This window comes from Colletotrichum orchidophilum (genome assembly GCF_001831195.1).
Source record: "Colletotrichum orchidophilum strain IMI 309357 chromosome Unknown Scaffold_20.1, whole genome shotgun sequence".
Classification (NCBI taxonomy): Eukaryota; Fungi; Ascomycota; class Sordariomycetes; order Glomerellales; family Glomerellaceae; genus Colletotrichum; species Colletotrichum orchidophilum.
The window spans coordinates 100,650-116,612 of NW_019172976.1; the positions used below are offsets into that span (position 1 = coordinate 100,650).

The following is a 15,963-nucleotide window of genomic DNA, read 5'->3' on the forward strand; positions in this document are numbered from 1 at the left end:
GTCCGGGGAATTGGCTGCCCACGGAGTGACCAAAGAGATGTGATCTTTCACATGCATACGTACGTGGAGCGGCGCCCCCCGGGAAGGAGGAGGGATTCGTAAACCGTGCCCTTCGATTTATTAAAGCTACCTTTTGTAGGGTGTAACAACCCCGTGCTGTCCCGTAAATGAGGGTTTGAAATATGTCCGCCGGCCGATCGCTGCAGAGGGGGAAAAAAATCCAACTATCCAGGGGCCAATAGCCCGCGTCGAGATACAATCGATAGCCTCACACCTGTGAACAACTCCCGCCCCGATGCTTTTAAGGAAAAAGAACAAGAATTGCAACGAAAGCCCCTGAAGCACATAAGCCGGATCTAGACGAGAAGAAAAAAACCCTTCCACGCCATGCTAGCCCAGATCTCTGGGCTAGTTTCCACTTCAACTCCCCTCTCCCACACCCCAGATCATAGGTCATTGATCATTTCAGATGAAGAACGAAAGACAAAGATAGGTCGAAAACAGGATTGATAATGTCCCCGCACCGAATAAGCCCCCGTATGAACCCCCGTTCCCGTTTGCCAGGCATGTTCCGCGTTTCTGCTCCCATTTAGGAAGAAGAGGTATCCATGAAGATGAAGAAAAAAAAGCAGTCATCTATATTCGTCGTTGCCCGCGCTCATACCCGTTCGTGACGAAGAGAGAAGAAAGCCGGAAAAAGCGGTATGAAGAAAAAGGGCTGGAGACCCGCGAGGTCCAGGACCCCGGATCCGCCTGTTCGTAAATAGCATCCGACGCTTCATGATTCAGACGACATGGACAACGATCGACGCTGGTTTAAATCTCAAGCGACAACGCTTCGACCAACCCCCGCACCCCACCTGAGGCGGCGAAGGCCACCGCTGGACGATCGAATGACTTCCCGTCCGCACGAGGATGAGTCTGCCACTGCCGAGGCGTTGACGCCTACTCCTGCTGAAAGAGCTTCTTGGCGTCCTACTTCACGGCCGATCACATAGCCCGCGCCAAATCCTACCACAGATACCAACACCACCACGCCAGCGCTGACGACCCATGTCAGCAACGTCGGGCTGATGAGGGCCTCGTCACTGGCCGCGACCTTCTTCTTTTTCGTCGCTCTAGACGAGCGTGTCTGTGAAGAAGAGGTTCGTTTATGCTTGTCGACACTGTCGCTTTTGGGCGATGAAGGGGCAGAAGACGTCGCCGTCCGTGACGAACGGGTAGCGGGAGACTTGGAAGGTGAGGCGGTCTGAGGTTGGGTAGGTCTTTCAGCCATGAGCTCAGATTCAGGCATCAGCCGTAATTCAACAGGTTGGGAGCTAGGTCCGACTCCGACATGCGCAGGTGGAGCGCCTTGTCGCTCAGTATCCTTATACTTTGGCAGACCACGAGCGGCAGCGGCGCAGGATAGCAGAGTCGTGAGGGAAGCACGAAGAGCAGCGTCATTGTCGGCTTGATATGCGGGGGACATGAAGTTCGGCGGGCCCCGGCTGACTCTAGTTTGAGAGCGTTGGGATAGTGCGGGCCTTACACCGCTGTGTGGATGCTGGTGGATCGCCGAGCTGGCGGAGTGCCTCCTATCCAAGCCCGAGGGCGGATGAGAGAACGCGTTTGGCTGAGGTCTGAAAACAGGATCATCAGGAACGCGTCCTAGAGCGGTAGCAATCTCGTCGCTGTCGTCTGAGTCTTCCGACTCCGCCTGCGCCGACGGCTGCTGTTGGAACGACGCCCGCACTGGAGGCCGAATGTTCTCGGTCGAGCTCGTCAGACATCGGTCCTCCTCGCTTTCACTCTCTTCATATTCCTCCTGGCTACTTGCACCGGCTTGGATAGCCGTCTGGTCGACATGGAATGATCGTGGCACAGGTTGATTTGGGTGATGTAAGCGACGTCGGCGGGCGGCCATGGACCCGCCGACTCGGAGACCGGTGGTGACGATCTCGTCGCCGATGGAAGAAAGGGACGACGAAGAAGGCTGCGACGAGACCTCAACCCACGAATCTAATACGTATGGTGTCAGCATGTCATCGGCCTCACCAGACAAGTGGCTGTCTCCTGGTAACTGACCATCATTGCGCCTACGAGGGCCCGCGGCGGGTTGTGATCCGTTCGCCGACATCCTGCTGTTCTGGAAGTCGTGTCCTGCGCAGTCGTCGCGCTGCTGTCCATTCATTTTGAGAATTTATTCAACGCCGTTGAATTTGGGGAATAGTAGCTGGTAATAAAGAGAAAGGTCGTTCGTAATCGTGAGAGACGTCGTCGTCGGGGGAGGTGGTTGGACGTTTGGGGGGTGCGTCCTGCGTCCCAAACCCCGCGTTTTGGAGATAAGATACGCTCGTGGGATATCCGTAGCAAGGGGTCCGAGTTGTCTGTTTATTCGACGTTGAAAGTGGTTCAAAAAACGTTGGTTCACGACGAAAAAGGGATGAAGTAAGAGGTGGTAAACGAAGAGTGAGCAAGGAAGGAAGGGTTGTAGCAGACCGCTTCGACAATGGTCGGCGCACCAGGCACGCAGGGTCGGTGAGATGGTGTTGAGGCCTGGCTGGTGGATGGCTGGCTGGGCCTTTGTGCAGCAAGCAGAGGTCGGGGAACCTGGGAGGAGGGGGCCTCTATGTCCACCTTGACGGGAGCTTGCAACACAATAAGGTACGGCAGGTGGGATAACGGATGCTTGTACGGATAGACAGCCCGGAATGTATATCTGCAGCAGTTATTCGCGGGGGATATACTTACCACTTTGAGCCGGCGCTTGTAAGTTCCGGCCACCGTACCGTGTTAGATCTGCCTTATCAGACGAGCGTTTTCTGGCTGCAAACAGCGCGATAAGCACAGTACGATTTTCTTCAAGGTTGAACAAGGAAACGTCCATGATATGAATGACGCTATCGTTACCGTCAAGGAGAGGAGAGGCGCCGGACCGAATGGACCGCATTCATGTCCTGCCCCAGAACATCCCCTTTGTACACCGTTCGGGCTGCCAAGTGCAGCGCTGCAGGGGGTCAGGTGGGTCAGAATTTACGGCGTTTTGCAGCGGGAAGCGCGAGCTGCGCCCACCTGCCGTCGTCGACTTAATAACACCGACACCGGCTCCCCAGGACGGTCGCCTGTTGCATAGTCTACGCAGCATAGAAAATGCGGAGAGGGTCATCGTCCGGCACTGCCAGTGGTCTGTCGACGCTACGACTTGCATCCCTCGACAAGGACGATCCCAAGACACGCCGTGATTCTCGTCTTATAATCGTCCCCTAAGTCATGCCAGATTCCACTGACGTGCTGTCGCAGGTAGCACCCGACTGCCCTCCTCCTCTTCCTCGCTCCACCGTTTCCCAACAGAATGGCCTCCGTCTGGCGCGTCAAAGGGGAACCTACCTAGCTAGGCCAAACGGCTGAGCAAGATTTACAGCCATCCGCTGGCGAACAGGTGTTCCCCCGTGACGTTGTTAGCCGAGGAGGGCCGGAGTGACCAACAGATGAGTGTCCTAGTGGGATGGAACATTTTAGGTAAAGACACAGAGAAACCCGTTATCACGGGGCTGAGTATGTACCTCGTGCCGCCCAATGACGCAGAGTCGCACGTTAAGCTGGGCACGAGGCTACCGTCGTATAAGACCGAAGTCGGGCAGTTCGACCCCCCAATGAGACATGCACCATATTCCGTCTCACAACCCGGCGACGATCTCAGATAAGGTCGCAGACGACATCAAGTCACGAGTACTCCGTAAGTAGGCATGCATAGAAGATAGAGAACAAATATGTATTCATCGAGGAAAACATCAAAACTTTTATTACAATTGGAGCCGTTCCTAAACGCCGAGTCCACCGGGCAGTATATGCCTCCTTTTGAAATGACATTCACGGGGAGAAGTATACTTACTCCGCATCCTGTACCGCATTGCATGGTATCGTTCCAAGTTCCAGAGTATCCGAAAGGGAAGAAAAACGCCTGACTAGCCACATTAACAGCCGAAGCCGTTGAAAGCAACCCCCAGAGCCCACAGAAGCCGTCGTCATCTAGAATTATCGAGTCCCCTCCGTCGAGTCTACCAGATGCAGACGTCAGGAGATTCTTCCCCAATTTCATGATAATAAGCCGTCTGCCCACTGTGAAGATGTTGCAGTGCAACAAATGCCCTCTTGGTCAACCCACAATAGCGTACAGATCCCGCACCGTCTTCTTTCATGGAGAAAGAGACTTGCCACAAGCCCACGGTCAAGTGAAAAGCCCTCAGGTCCATCTTGTCTCCCAGGAGACTGCTCTCAAAGCCCACAATCCCAACAGGGAAGAAACTTGTGTCGAACCGACAGCCCACAGGAATGCCCGCGTAGTGCCCTCTGATTAACCATCAATGTGCGGCATGCATCGCCATTTAGAAGGTGACCTTGGAGCCCTTGAAGTCTCCGAAGCCGCCACGGTTGGTGGAAGAGAAGCCTCCACGGCCGCCACGGCCACCACGACCACCGCGGTCACCACCGCCACGGCCTCCGAAGCCGCCACGGCCACGGCCGCCGCCACGGCCGCCACCGAAGCCGCCGCGGCCGCCACCCTCACGCTGAGGCTTCTGGCCAGCATAGTCCAGACGGACGGCACGACCGCTACGGCCCTCACCAACGTAGCCACCGTTCAGCTGAGTGAAGGCAGTCTTGGCATCATCAATAGAGCCGAAGGAGACGTATCCGAATCCCTTGAGGTTACCCGTCTCACTAGCAAGACATTAGTATTGGTCTGGAGGATAGTCAAGGCAGGGAGATACTCACGGGTCAGTGGGCAGACGGACGCTGGTGACCTCGGCCGCCTCAGCGAAGAAGGCGCGGACGGTATCCTGGTCAACGTCGAAGGGCAGGTTGCCGACGAAGAGGGTGTCGCTCTCTGGGGAGACCTGGTCGCCGTGCTTCTGAGCGCGGTCGAAGGCGCGAGCGGCGGGGTTGCCCTCACCCTGGGGCTTCTGGCCAGAGAAGTCAATGTTCATGGCACGGCCAGAGAGCTCACGGCCTTGGGAGCCCTCGAGGGCAACGGCGGCAGCCTCGGGGGTAGAGAAGTCGACATAGCCGAAACCACGGCTGCGGCCAGTGGCCTTGTCGGTGACGACGCGAGCGCCGGTGAGATCAGCGAACTCTTCGAAGGCGGCGTACAGGGAGTTGTCATCGACAGCCCAGGCGAGGGAGCCGACGAAAAGGGTAGAGCTCTTGTCAGAAACATCGGTGCGGGCCTTCTTGCCGGGGATGACGGGGTCATCAAGGGCCTTGCGCTTCTTGGAGGGCTCCTCAACCTTGGCCTCAGTCTCGGATGATTCCTTAGAGTCGGAGGAGTCCTCCTCCTCATCAGAGTCGGAGTCGGAGTCGGAGTCGGAGTCGGAGCTCTGTTCAGATATTGTTAGAAAGTGTTCACGTAGTCAATATGGTAGTGCAACTCACAGCCTCAGCCTTCTTCTCAACCTTCTCCTCGGTCTTCTCGTCCTCGGAGGAGTCGGAGTCGGAGTCCTCCTCGCTGCTGTCGGAGGAGTCCTTCTTGGCAGCGCCATTGGTCTTGGGAGCAGCCTCAGCCTCAGACTCAGAGGAGTCGGAGTCGGAGGCAGAGTCGGAAGAGTCAGAAGACTCAGCCTTCTTAGCGGCCTTGGGGGCAGCCTTGGGGGCAGCCTTCTTGGCGGGCTTCTCCTCCTCAGACTCAGAGGAGTCGTTGTCGCTGGAAGCCTCGGCCTCGGACTCAGAAGAGTCGGAGGAGTCGCTCTCGGAAGACTCAGACTCGGGCTCGACGGCCTTCTTGGACTTCTTGGAAGCCTTCTTTTCGACCTCCTTGGCAATCGCCTTGGACTTGGCCTTGGGGCTCTCAGAGGCCTTGGTGACGCCAGCGCTCTTCACCTTAGTGAGAGGGTCAGCGGCCTTGGTGGCCTTGGTGGATGACTTGGTCTTGCCCATTGTGATGATTTGAAAATATGAACGGAAGGGTATCAAATAAAGAAGCTTGGGGATTGGAAAGAGGCAGGAAGAAGGCTTTTTTCAGAGAGGTTGCGCGAGGGAAAAGTTGACAGAAGCTTGGAGGTGGGAGCTTGACTTTTAAGGCCAGGGTCCCGGTGGTTGGGCGAAGAGTCTTGCGACAGAGATTTTTTTTTTGCGATTTGCCAACTTTTCAGCGGGGCGGCTCCCTCGACCGATGCGGGCGGTGTGCGAGGGGCTGCAAGGTTGCGGGTCCTTGAGGTACGTACCGAAAAGCCGCAGCCGAGTCGCTCTGGGGGAAAGCAAGAACGGCCGTGGGGCCGATTGAGCCTGCGAATTAAGGCTGCCGGAATCTGGCTGACCTCTCTAGCTGCCAGGTTCCTCCAATCCCGACAGCCAGCCATCCAAAGCCGGGCCCTGAAATCGATCACCACGAAGCACGAAGCTTGACCTCACCGTCCGCGACCTCCGATTCCGGTGACCCCGTCTCGTCCAATTCGAACTTCTCCCTTCCGCGAGGAGACGACTTTTGATACCACATTCAGTCACGATGCCGACCCCCGAGTCTGCGATGTTCCTGGCACAAAAGCCCAAGGTGCCCCCAACCTTTGACGGCGTCGACTACGACGACACCAAGGCATTCAAGCAGGCACAGGACGCCATCATCCGCGAACAATGGGTCGGCGCTATGATGCTGCGCCTTGTCGGCGAGGAATTGGGAAAGTGCTACAAGAAGGAGGGCGTGAACCACTTGGAGAACTGCGGTCACCTCAGAGGTTAGTCGGCCTTTGCGAGAGAAGGAGGGGGGCTCAATTCGCAACTTGCCAGCGGGTATATCTCTTTCGGGAGAAGAGCAATGCTGACCAGCTCCACAGAAAAATACCTGCAGCTGTTGAAGGAGAAGAAGGTTAAGGGCACACTGTTTGAGCAGCAGAACTATATCAGCAAGCAGCAATAGACTGGCAGTATTATGAGATGGAGTAAGAGGGTCTGTCGTGAAGTAGGAAGCGGCGCTCTGGTAGAGACCTCTTTCGGGATTTAGAAAAGAGGAACGCAGAGACGAGGCTATGACAGTACCACGTCAACTGGCCGGCTCGTGATGGGCGATATCCCTCACGATATGTACAAATGAATCAAACAGGACTTCTGAGTTTATGCATCTATCCGTGTTATTTAGCTTCCGATCAGCCAATTGCTCTTGGAACAGCCAGCCTTGACAACAGGTTCTGATGCCAGCAGTTTGGGGATTCAATTGATAATCTTTCTTTTGTTGGCTGACTTTACTGACGAGTTGCAAGTAAGATTGAGGATGCAGCGAAGCCCAGGGCTGAGAGCCTTCCATGCCAAGTGCGCAACAGGCGCGTCCCGTCCGCCCCAGAATTTTTCCACCCCCGAGCTCCAAGCTTATGCTTCCTGCAACACCACCAGAAATTCGAGGTGGTCTTCGCCGACGACAATCCAACGACCGGCCGCAACTTGTCTCGTCCGCCTATTTCCCACTGCCAAGTCTCCGTCATGATTTGCAGAACATGTCTGCGGCGCGGGGCTTCGGCCCTACCCCGTCTCCAGGCCCCTCGTGCCTCATCCTCCGCCCTCCTTGTCAGACCCTTCTCTATGTCAGCGCCTTCAAGAAACGCAGCACCTGCTGCCGCCGCCGCCGATAAGGAGGCACCCGTCGCCACCGACGCCAAGTCCACCCCTCCAAATCTCTCCTCGGCCCAGGCCGATATCCCCGAGCCCGCGGCGCCCATCTCGTCCTGCCCGCCCGGTACCGTCCTCAACGGCCTGAACTACTTGAAGAACAAGACGGACCCCATCGCCCTCCCCGATGAGGAGTACCCCGACTGGCTGTGGACGATCCTCGAATCCAAGAAGGAGGCCATCGAGTCCACAGAAGACCTCTCTGCCGAGATGTTTTGTCCGTTTTCCTCCACCCATCCCCCTTTTGCCTCATAAACTTTGGTCAATCAAGAAGTCAAGCTAATAAGTTCATCCGACGCACAGCCAAGTCCAAGAAGCAGCGCAAGGCCGCCGCCAAGCGCCAAAAGGCCCTCGAGGCAAAGGTTCTGGCCTCGGGTGATGTAGAGGCTCTCGCGCCCAAGGTCCCGCTGCCGCAGCAGTCCATCAACCTGCCCGGAGAGAAGGGAGGTGACATCGAGCACAACTTGGAGGCTGCGACCAAGAGAGACGAGCTGCGCAAGGCGATGCGCAAGGAGCGCAAGGCCAAGATCAAGGAGTCCAACTACCTCAAGTCCATGTAAGCTGGTGTGGCACCATTCCGGCTGTTACACTTTGTATGGCTGCAACATGAGTGGCAGCAAAGGGTTAGGATTGTGTATCATATAGAGCTCAAAAGGGGGCTCTTGTACAATATCGACCGCCGGCGTGACCGGCTTGTTATATCATCACCAACAATCTCACAATTGGACGAAGAGGAAAATTGATATGGTCAAGGCGCCATGGCTTTCAAAAGTGAAACTTGTAGGCATGATGGTTCATCCTCTAATTATACATGGCCGAAGATAAGCTTGCTATGAAGTGGATATTCCTTTGCCGGCGCTCTGTCATTTGGGTTGCCATCCTAATTGAGCGCTTTAAGCGCCTATGCCCTAGTCGTCGTCCTCCTCTTCTTCGTTGATAGAGGTTTGCTTGAGTGCCAATTCCGCTCTCAGCTGCTTTAACCGGTCTTCGACACGCTTCCGCAAAATCTTGTTTTGTTGGAGAGCCTTCTCTTGCTCCTTCTTTGCGATTTCTGCCTTGAGGTTGACAATATCTTCCCTGACGGCCTTGATCTCGTCCTGGGGCGGCTTGTCTTCGTCCTCGTCGTCGTCATCATCGTCATCGTCGTCGTCGTCTTCATCCTCCTCACTGGCGACTGACTCATCCCCATCACGGGCATTAGCTGCCGGTGTACCGGTATTCATAGTCATCGGCGTGGCTCCCTCGACTTGTGTTGCTGGTGTGCCAACCTCTGTCGTGGCTTGATTCATCTCCTCTTCGAAAGCAGCCTCGAGCTCGGCCTCCAAATCATGATCATCGTCATCAAATAGTTCGCCGTTGGCATAGCCCTCAGACGGGAAGTAGCCGCTGTCATCAGCCTCGCCATCGGCGTCCTGCTCGTCATCGGAGTACTCGTCGCCAGACTGCATCTTCCTGTCGTCGATAAATTCGTATTTGGAGGACATTGCAGCCGCGTCGGCCTGCAAGAGTTTCTTAACCTCGTTCTCTTTCAATTCGATCTCAGAGCGACTGATAATTTTTGCGAATCTTTGGTTCGTTGCGTCGTGCATCGGTGGTGTCAGACCATGAGGCCACTTGAACCCTGGCTGAATCATCGCGGGTAACGGTGCCTTCTTTGCCTCTTCGTCACTCTTTACCGGCTGGAAGACCAGAAGCATATGGCAGATGTCGGCTGATTTCATGAGTGTCTTCCGGTCCCAGGACTTCATTCCCTCCGTGATCGTCGGTAGCTCCACCATGACCGCTGCGTAGGGTTGGCCTTTGACGACGACAACCGCACGCCGGCTTTCGTCGTCGAAGAACTTCATCATGATATCCGCGCCGCCATCCTTTCTAGGAATGCCGACCTTGCCTTCTTCGACGCACTTCCTAACATATTCGCAATGCTCTCCCGGTATCATGCGCAGGATGAACTGCTCCTCAATCGTAGGGTCCTTCTCCTGGTCGCTGGCTTCCGAGTCATAGCCATCGCCAGGCGGGTGAACGGGAGGTTTGCCTTTCGATTTGACAACAATATGACCCGATCTCGGCGTTGATACTGTCGGCGTCTTGAGGAGCTTGATCTTCTTCGAAGACGGCTGGTTTGCGCCGTCATCATCTTCGTCCTGTTCACGCTTCTTCGACTCGATGAGCTTGCTTGTGGGCTTCGGTTGGCGCCCGGCTTTCGTCTTCACCGGTGTCTGCGCTGCCGATCCAGCTGGTGTCGGCGGTTGTGATGATTTGATTTTGATTTTCATCGTGGAGGAAGGAGTAGAAGCTGGCGGTGTCGCGCCGTTCTGCTCGCTGAACGATGCCTGCCGCGAACCTACGCTGAGCTTCAGCTTCGGCCGTGGCATAGGTGGCGCACTGATGTCTGGCATCTTTAGAAGTCGCCAGTCGATATCTTCTCTCGTGTTCGCCGTATCTATGTTTCGTGGGATCCGGGGAATATTGAGGGAGTTCGTAGATCGGAGAGGCAGGCGCGCCTTGATCGCCGCGGCGAGGTTAGGTGGAGCGCATTCGGGGATTTTTCAGTGAAAAACGCGGGGGGAAATGTTCAGAGGTGCGTCAGATTCAATTTTTCGAGAAGTTTTGATTCTTGAGAGACTCTCGGCAGATCAGTACGCAAAATTATTAACGGGTGAAGGCGGTTCGCAGGTCGGTGCCTCATCACTTGAGGCGCAAAGACAGAAGAGGAAGTTGAGGTCCACGGGTAGGTCCAAAGCGACCCGTGCTCAGAAAGGTATCGTATGCGGTAAGCTTCAGCGTGACAAACGCTGGCGGCGTAGCGCACAGACCCGATGTCTCCAGACCACTTGGTGGCTTTATCAGATGCGTTTCGCGTTGCCGCGTTGGAGATGTTAATAGTAAAGTCGATCTTGTAGTTATCTAAGGTAACTCTTGATTAAAGCCGTGCCTCACAAACACCACCACAGCAACTTTCTCACCATTCTCTGCGTCCTTCTCTGCTAATGAGCAACGTTTCCACAAATATGCCGCTCCATCCGGAATTCAAATGTTCTGCGCCTCGGGCCGGTGTCTCAGTTTACATTCTCTTGTAACTTCTGGTCATCCACGATCCGACAAACATCATCCCAGCGAAGCCCTCTCTCTACCCCAATGAAGCGCAGTTTTTGATGCCTTTTTATCTCCCGAGTCGATGCTGGGTATTCTTCCAAGATTTTGTTCTGCACCGCTGTGGAAATTCCCTCGTTCTCAATGCCCTCGATGAAACGGTTGATAAATCCTCTCAATTTATTGCCGTTCTCCGGGGTGTTCCGCTCATACTCGTCCATCTTAGTTCGTGCGTATCTCTGGAAGGTCTCGAATCGCGTTTGAAGAAGCTTGGAAGTCTTGGGTCGTACTGGTCTTGCCCTGGTTACTATCACTGGTAGAGCGCCCACTGTAGGCTTTGGTATGTTGCTCAATGAAAAGCGAGATTTCTTCGGCTGCTGTTCGGACTCAGATAGCGTCGAGGCATCTTCTCCTCTGTCAACAGCTCGGGCCCTTTTCCTGGCAACGACCCGGACTAATACATATCAGCTTGAACCTCTGTGTTTTGGGAAACAAATCTCCTACAACTGTCAGAATCTTCTTGCGTCGCTTGCAAGGAGTGCTTTGTTACGAGTTGTTGAACCTTGTGGTTCAAGGCTACCCTCTCCTCGTCGCTTTGGAGGAGCCTGTTTGCCAAGGCCCTGAGCTCATCTTCCTGTTTACGGATCTTGTCTTCTGCTGCTGAATAGAGGTTGTTCAGCTCGGCTCCCAGATCATCAAGTCGCTTTGGCATGGGTTGCAGCTCCTGCAGCCTTGCCTCGCTGGTCTTCGTGGTCTCGTCGCTGTTCTCCTGACGACGGGATATGTCATCAAGAGTTCGACGCATGGTCATTAGTTCTTGATATACGACAATGTGGCTCATGCCGAACGCCATCTGGGTCGCGGGGATGGTATTGTTTGCAGTGGCGACATTGTTCTGGATCTGTCGTGATGGATTAGAGCTTAGATAGCCCTACAGAACCTAACAAAGCACGACTGTTGCTTACAGATGTTCTTGAGGGGGCAGCTGCGTGTTCCAATTTCGATGCGATAGCTGACCGTTTCTTCGATGTGGCTGGCGGCATCGTAACGGATGCTGGTTGCCTGACTTGCCTTTGGCACAGAAAGGAGCGGCGTGAAGGTGGAATTGCCGGGGCACGTAGTCGACAGAGACAGCCGAGAACAACTCCAAGCTGTTTGAGGATCTGAATTTGCAGTAAGTGGCCTTATGAAGGCGGGGGTTAGGAGAGAATTTGGGACCCAAGAGCTGCCTGATTCTGACGGAACTGTGCAAAGGGGCCGAGACGAGGGCTTCGATTTCTCGCATAGCAAGATGGCAGGTCAGGTGTTTGGTCCCAGGTTTAACATGGCACAAAAGAAAGGTACGGCAGGTGCGAGGGGGTTCTTACCAAGCCAGTTTGAGAAGGAACCCAGACCAGCCATATATGCACCTTCCCTTGGATGAGCTATATCCAGGAGGCATTCAAGGCGTTGAGTCATCTTCAACGATCATGAGTACCCAATCAGAAATCCTTTCAAAACTGGTATGGTTGCAGATTACATATGAATACTGGGAATCTCGCAGCCTCCCTATTTCATGCGTGAACCTGCCCGTTCGTCCCAGATCCTCCCCCGTTTGTACCTCCCACAGCCGACTCCTTCCCATTCCTCGATGATACGGCCTGCCTCGAAGCCCGACCACCTTGCATCGAAGACTCGGCGTCCTCCAACGTCATTGACGGCTGGCGGTTCGGGACCTCGCCACCACCACCGTTCCCCTTAACGGCAGTCCACTTCCCCACGCTCGTCCCCTTCTCCCGCTCCTCAGCAATCCAGCCCAGAAACAGCGCAACGTCCTTAGCCACGACGCCAATAACGGCCTTTGCCTGGATCCACGCGGGCAGTATCCCCTTCGCGTCCGAAGCCGTGGCCATAATCCACTCAATCGCCCCCGTCGGCAGCTTCCTCACCCTCTCGACGCTCACGTAGGCGCCCACCACGACCCCTTTCTCCTTCACCAGCTGCCCGTGGTCCGACGCGGCCAGGTCCGAAACCGGTATCGACACCACCACAAACTCGTCCACCGCGCCCTTAGCCTTGGCCGAGATGATGAGTGCGGGAAACACGCGGTTCTTGAGCGGCATCCCGAGCTTGTGCTTGATCTCCGACACCCCGACCTTGAAATTCTCCCACGAAAGACCCCCCTCGTCAACAACAATACCATTGCAATCCCACGCGAGCGCCTCCCTGGCCTCCATCACATTCGGCGTAAACGCCTTCTCGGCCTCGACATGGTCGTCCTTGAAACACTTGACAAACTCCTCCCATCCCGCCGTCCCCTTTCCCGGCCGGTCCTTGTGGATGCTCCGTCGACACGCCCACGTCTCGCTCGCGACGTAGCCGTTCGGCAGCTGATTTCTCGCCGCCTCCTTCTCCAGCTCCGCCGCGGGAACGATGCGCTCGTACAACTCCACGGGCGCCGTCGATTCGGGGAACGTCTTTGTCCCTTTAGCCTTCCACTCGTTGGGTCGCGCCGTGCCGTCTTTGGGCGCCACGGCGTCGATGAATGGAACGGCTTCCTGGAGCACGGCGATGAGAAACGGCGCCAAGTCCGCCGTCGTGGCGCTCGGCGCAGGAAGCTGCTCCGTCCGGAGGCCCCATAGGCGGACCAGGGGCCCCAGGTTTTCGTCCTCCGTGTGCATTCCGGCAGCGTCCGCGTTATCGTTTGCTTCTTCCCTGCTCTTTTATTCCTTTTTTTCCTTTTTTTTTTAAAAAAAAAAGGAGGGGTGGGGGTTTAGAATGTAGATCCCGGTGTAAATGCGAGTAATGCGTACTTTCGTCGCAAGAGCCAAAGGTCCCAATGCTGTCGTAATCGCAAATCCCGATGGGTTCTTATATGAGACGGGTAGATCGGAAAGCAGCCTGTGGGTAGATATGTTTGTGCGACGCCAGTGAGCAAACTCAAAACCCCACGGTGGTACGCGGGCTATTCGTAAGGCGATTGCGCGGGTGACCGTGACAAAGACAGTGTCAAAGACTACCTTAAGCTCAAGCTCCAGCTCTGAAATGGATGTGAGGAGAGGGATGCGAGGGGGAAGGGCGGAATCGGATGGCTGTCTGAGACGTCCTGCCAGGTTCGCCGCACTGACCTTGAAACCACGCCGACCAGCCGAACAAGTTTTAGCGACGTACTCGAGTGTCGCTGTCACCATTGCGATGGCGATCCTGCAAGCTATCAATGCTGGTCTACTCTATCCCACTTGAGCAGACTTTCAAGAGCACGAAATGAGATCTTGCACCAATTTGCAGCTTGGACGGGTAATCGTGATGTCATAACGGTCTTTTGTATTAATATTATTCGGTGGTGACCGTCTAGTCTGCCACCTTCTAGCGCCGTAGCGCTATCATGTCTAAGTCTTTTTTCCCCCTTTACCATGTGTAATATAGTCATAATGGCTCGCAATGTACAGTCCTCAACCAACCCGTCCTAACAAAACCTCATCGTTCAGTCACCTAAGGGTTGCGCTTCTCCCAATAGACGTTGGCGGGCTCCAATGGCCGTGAGAAAAGGGAGGCGTAGTCGGTGCCGTTGATCTTATTGCTACCATCTGCGTTGCGGAACTTGAATTCTCTGACAATCATGGCAGTGATGGTCTGCAATTGCAGATTGGCAAAGTGCTCGCCGATGCAGCGGTGACGACCCGCGCCGAAGGGTAGGTAAGGCGATCCGGCACCCTTGCTAACTAAGCCGTAACCGTAGTCGATCTTCTCGTCGTCCTGATCTTCAGGGCGGCCAAGTCTGGGGGCGATGGGAGAGTCGGCATCCCAGCGGTGGGGGTTCCACTCCTCGGGCTCGGGGAAGTAGACAGGGTCGGAGCCGGAGACACCAGGGGCGGCGAGGAGAGTGTGGCTGGTGGGAATGACAAATTTGGTGCCGGGAACGGGCATGGGAGATGTGACAGCGCGCATGATGGAGTGGATTGGGGCGTGCAGGCGAAGCGTCTCTTTGATGATGGCCTGATTGAGAGGCAACTTGGCGAGGTCCTCGTAGGTCAGGGGAGGAAGGTCGGCGCCGAGAACACGAACCTGCTCCTCGTACAGCTCCTCCATGATTTGCGGATACTGGGCGAGACGGAGCATAATCCAAGAGCTGGTGGAAGAGGAAGAGTGCTGGCCGGCCATGAGGAGAGCAATCATCATGTTAGCGATCTCGTGGTCGGGGACCTTGGTGCCGTTCTTGTAGGTAGAGTTCATCAGGTGGGTCATGATGTCGAGTCCGTTGGTGCGGCCTTGCTTGCGACGCTCCTTAATTTCGTCCATGTAGATCTGAGCGACGGTGCGCTGAGCGTGATCACGCTTCTTGTTCCAGGGGAGAGGAGCCCAGTGCAGCACAAAGTTGATGGAAGTGAAGCCCATGTCGAGGTCGTGGTACAGAGAGGCGAGAGACTCATCGAACTTGTTACGGATCTCGGCGCCCTGAAGAGCGTGGGATGCGGTGAAAATCGTGATTTCGGCCAGCTTAGGGGGCAGGTTGACGACGCCAGACTTGCCCTTGAAGTCAGGGCTGCGCTTGAAGTAGTTGGTAACCTCGTCGGCGATGATGGGAGTATAGGAGCGGAACGCCTCGGTAGTAAGGGCGATCTTCATGAACTGGAGGGGCACGCGATCTGTCAGTATGCAACTTTGCGCGAAGGGAGTTTCGGCCGCCTGGATACCTTCTTCTGCTCCATGAGCTTGGCGTTGGGGCAGTCGTAGACGACGTCGCGACCGAAGACAGGGGTAGTCAAAACGGTGTAAATATCCTCAGCATTCACATCCTTGAGCTTGCCGTTGAGGATGAAATCGTTGCCCTGTGTTCCGAGGGCGACCGTGGTCTTCTTGCCGAGAAGAACGAAAGTGAACACATCACCGAACTGTTGTAGCGGCGTACGTCAGTAAGAGGACATGCCCGTAAGAGATAGTTTCGGTGATGGTGCGCTTACCTTTTCGCGGTTGGCCTTGAAGAAAGCTGGGGGGTCCATGCCATAGATAACGGTGCTACCAATGAAGGGAAACCAGTGGAAGACCATGGGAGGCTCATTCTTGTTCTTGAAAAGAATCTGGTTCGCGACGTTGAGTATGACGGAGACGACCACGACGGCGGCAAAGACGATTGCAACTTGCGACGCAGTTCCCAGAGTTTGGAATTGCTGGGACACCGGTCCCGTGATCTCTTGGAGGAGACCCATGCTGGGCAGAGGAGGGGGAAAGGACAGGAGAGCGCGTCAATTGAAGTGATAT

General features: G+C 55.3%; 9 protein-coding genes across 9 annotated transcripts; 3 read left to right on the forward strand and 6 right to left on the reverse strand.

Moving 5' to 3' along the window:
- Positions 1-823: 823 nt before the first annotated feature.
- CORC01_03328 (uncharacterized protein) lies at positions 824-2,173 on the reverse strand (the record flags this gene model as incomplete). Its single annotated transcript, XM_022614978.1, has 2 exons — positions 824-2,001; positions 2,068-2,173. The coding sequence occupies 2 exons, from the start codon at positions 2,171-2,173 to the stop codon at positions 824-826; spliced, it is 1,284 nt and encodes a 427-aa protein (XP_022478437.1).
- A 748-nt stretch (positions 2,174-2,921) lies between these two features.
- CORC01_03329 (uncharacterized protein) lies at positions 2,922-3,224 on the forward strand (the record flags this gene model as incomplete). Its single annotated transcript, XM_022614979.1, has 1 exon — positions 2,922-3,224. The coding sequence occupies one exon, from the start codon at positions 2,922-2,924 to the stop codon at positions 3,222-3,224; it is 303 nt and encodes a 100-aa protein (XP_022478438.1).
- Positions 3,225-4,367: 1,143 nt separating this feature from the next.
- Positions 4,368-5,913, reverse strand: CORC01_03330 (RNA recognition domain-containing protein; the record flags this gene model as incomplete). Its single annotated transcript, XM_022614980.1, has 3 exons — positions 4,368-4,701; positions 4,756-5,357; positions 5,413-5,913. The coding sequence occupies 3 exons, from the start codon at positions 5,911-5,913 to the stop codon at positions 4,368-4,370; spliced, it is 1,437 nt and encodes a 478-aa protein (XP_022478439.1).
- A 568-nt stretch (positions 5,914-6,481) lies between these two features.
- On the forward strand, positions 6,482-6,889 carry CORC01_03331 (NADH-ubiquinone oxidoreductase 12 kDa subunit; the record flags this gene model as incomplete). The annotated part of the gene is made up of 2 exons (XM_022614981.1): positions 6,482-6,707; positions 6,807-6,889. 2 exons carry the CDS (start codon positions 6,482-6,484, stop codon positions 6,887-6,889), a joined length of 309 nt encoding a protein of 102 aa, XP_022478440.1.
- Positions 6,890-7,545: 656 nt separating this feature from the next.
- On the forward strand, positions 7,546-8,192 carry CORC01_03332 (uncharacterized protein; the record flags this gene model as incomplete). Its single annotated transcript, XM_022614982.1, has 2 exons — positions 7,546-7,849; positions 7,936-8,192. The coding sequence occupies 2 exons, from the start codon at positions 7,546-7,548 to the stop codon at positions 8,190-8,192; spliced, it is 561 nt and encodes a 186-aa protein (XP_022478441.1).
- A 348-nt stretch (positions 8,193-8,540) lies between these two features.
- On the reverse strand, positions 8,541-10,031 carry CORC01_03333 (uncharacterized protein; the record flags this gene model as incomplete). The annotated part of the gene is made up of 1 exon (XM_022614983.1): positions 8,541-10,031. The coding sequence occupies one exon, from the start codon at positions 10,029-10,031 to the stop codon at positions 8,541-8,543; it is 1,491 nt and encodes a 496-aa protein (XP_022478442.1).
- Positions 10,032-10,691: 660 nt separating this feature from the next.
- CORC01_03334 (uncharacterized protein) lies at positions 10,692-11,768 on the reverse strand (the record flags this gene model as incomplete). The annotated part of the gene is made up of 3 exons (XM_022614984.1): positions 10,692-11,179; positions 11,230-11,626; positions 11,691-11,768. The coding sequence occupies 3 exons, from the start codon at positions 11,766-11,768 to the stop codon at positions 10,692-10,694; spliced, it is 963 nt and encodes a 320-aa protein (XP_022478443.1).
- A 510-nt stretch (positions 11,769-12,278) lies between these two features.
- Positions 12,279-13,385, reverse strand: CORC01_03335 (uncharacterized protein; the record flags this gene model as incomplete). Its single annotated transcript, XM_022614985.1, has 1 exon — positions 12,279-13,385. One exon carries the CDS (start codon positions 13,383-13,385, stop codon positions 12,279-12,281), a length of 1,107 nt encoding a protein of 368 aa, XP_022478444.1.
- Positions 13,386-14,196: 811 nt separating this feature from the next.
- CORC01_03336 (eburicol 14-alpha-demethylase) lies at positions 14,197-15,911 on the reverse strand (the record flags this gene model as incomplete). Its single annotated transcript, XM_022614986.1, has 3 exons — positions 14,197-15,333; positions 15,399-15,596; positions 15,666-15,911. The coding sequence occupies 3 exons, from the start codon at positions 15,909-15,911 to the stop codon at positions 14,197-14,199; spliced, it is 1,581 nt and encodes a 526-aa protein (XP_022478445.1).
- Between the last annotated feature and the right edge of the window lie 52 nt (positions 15,912-15,963).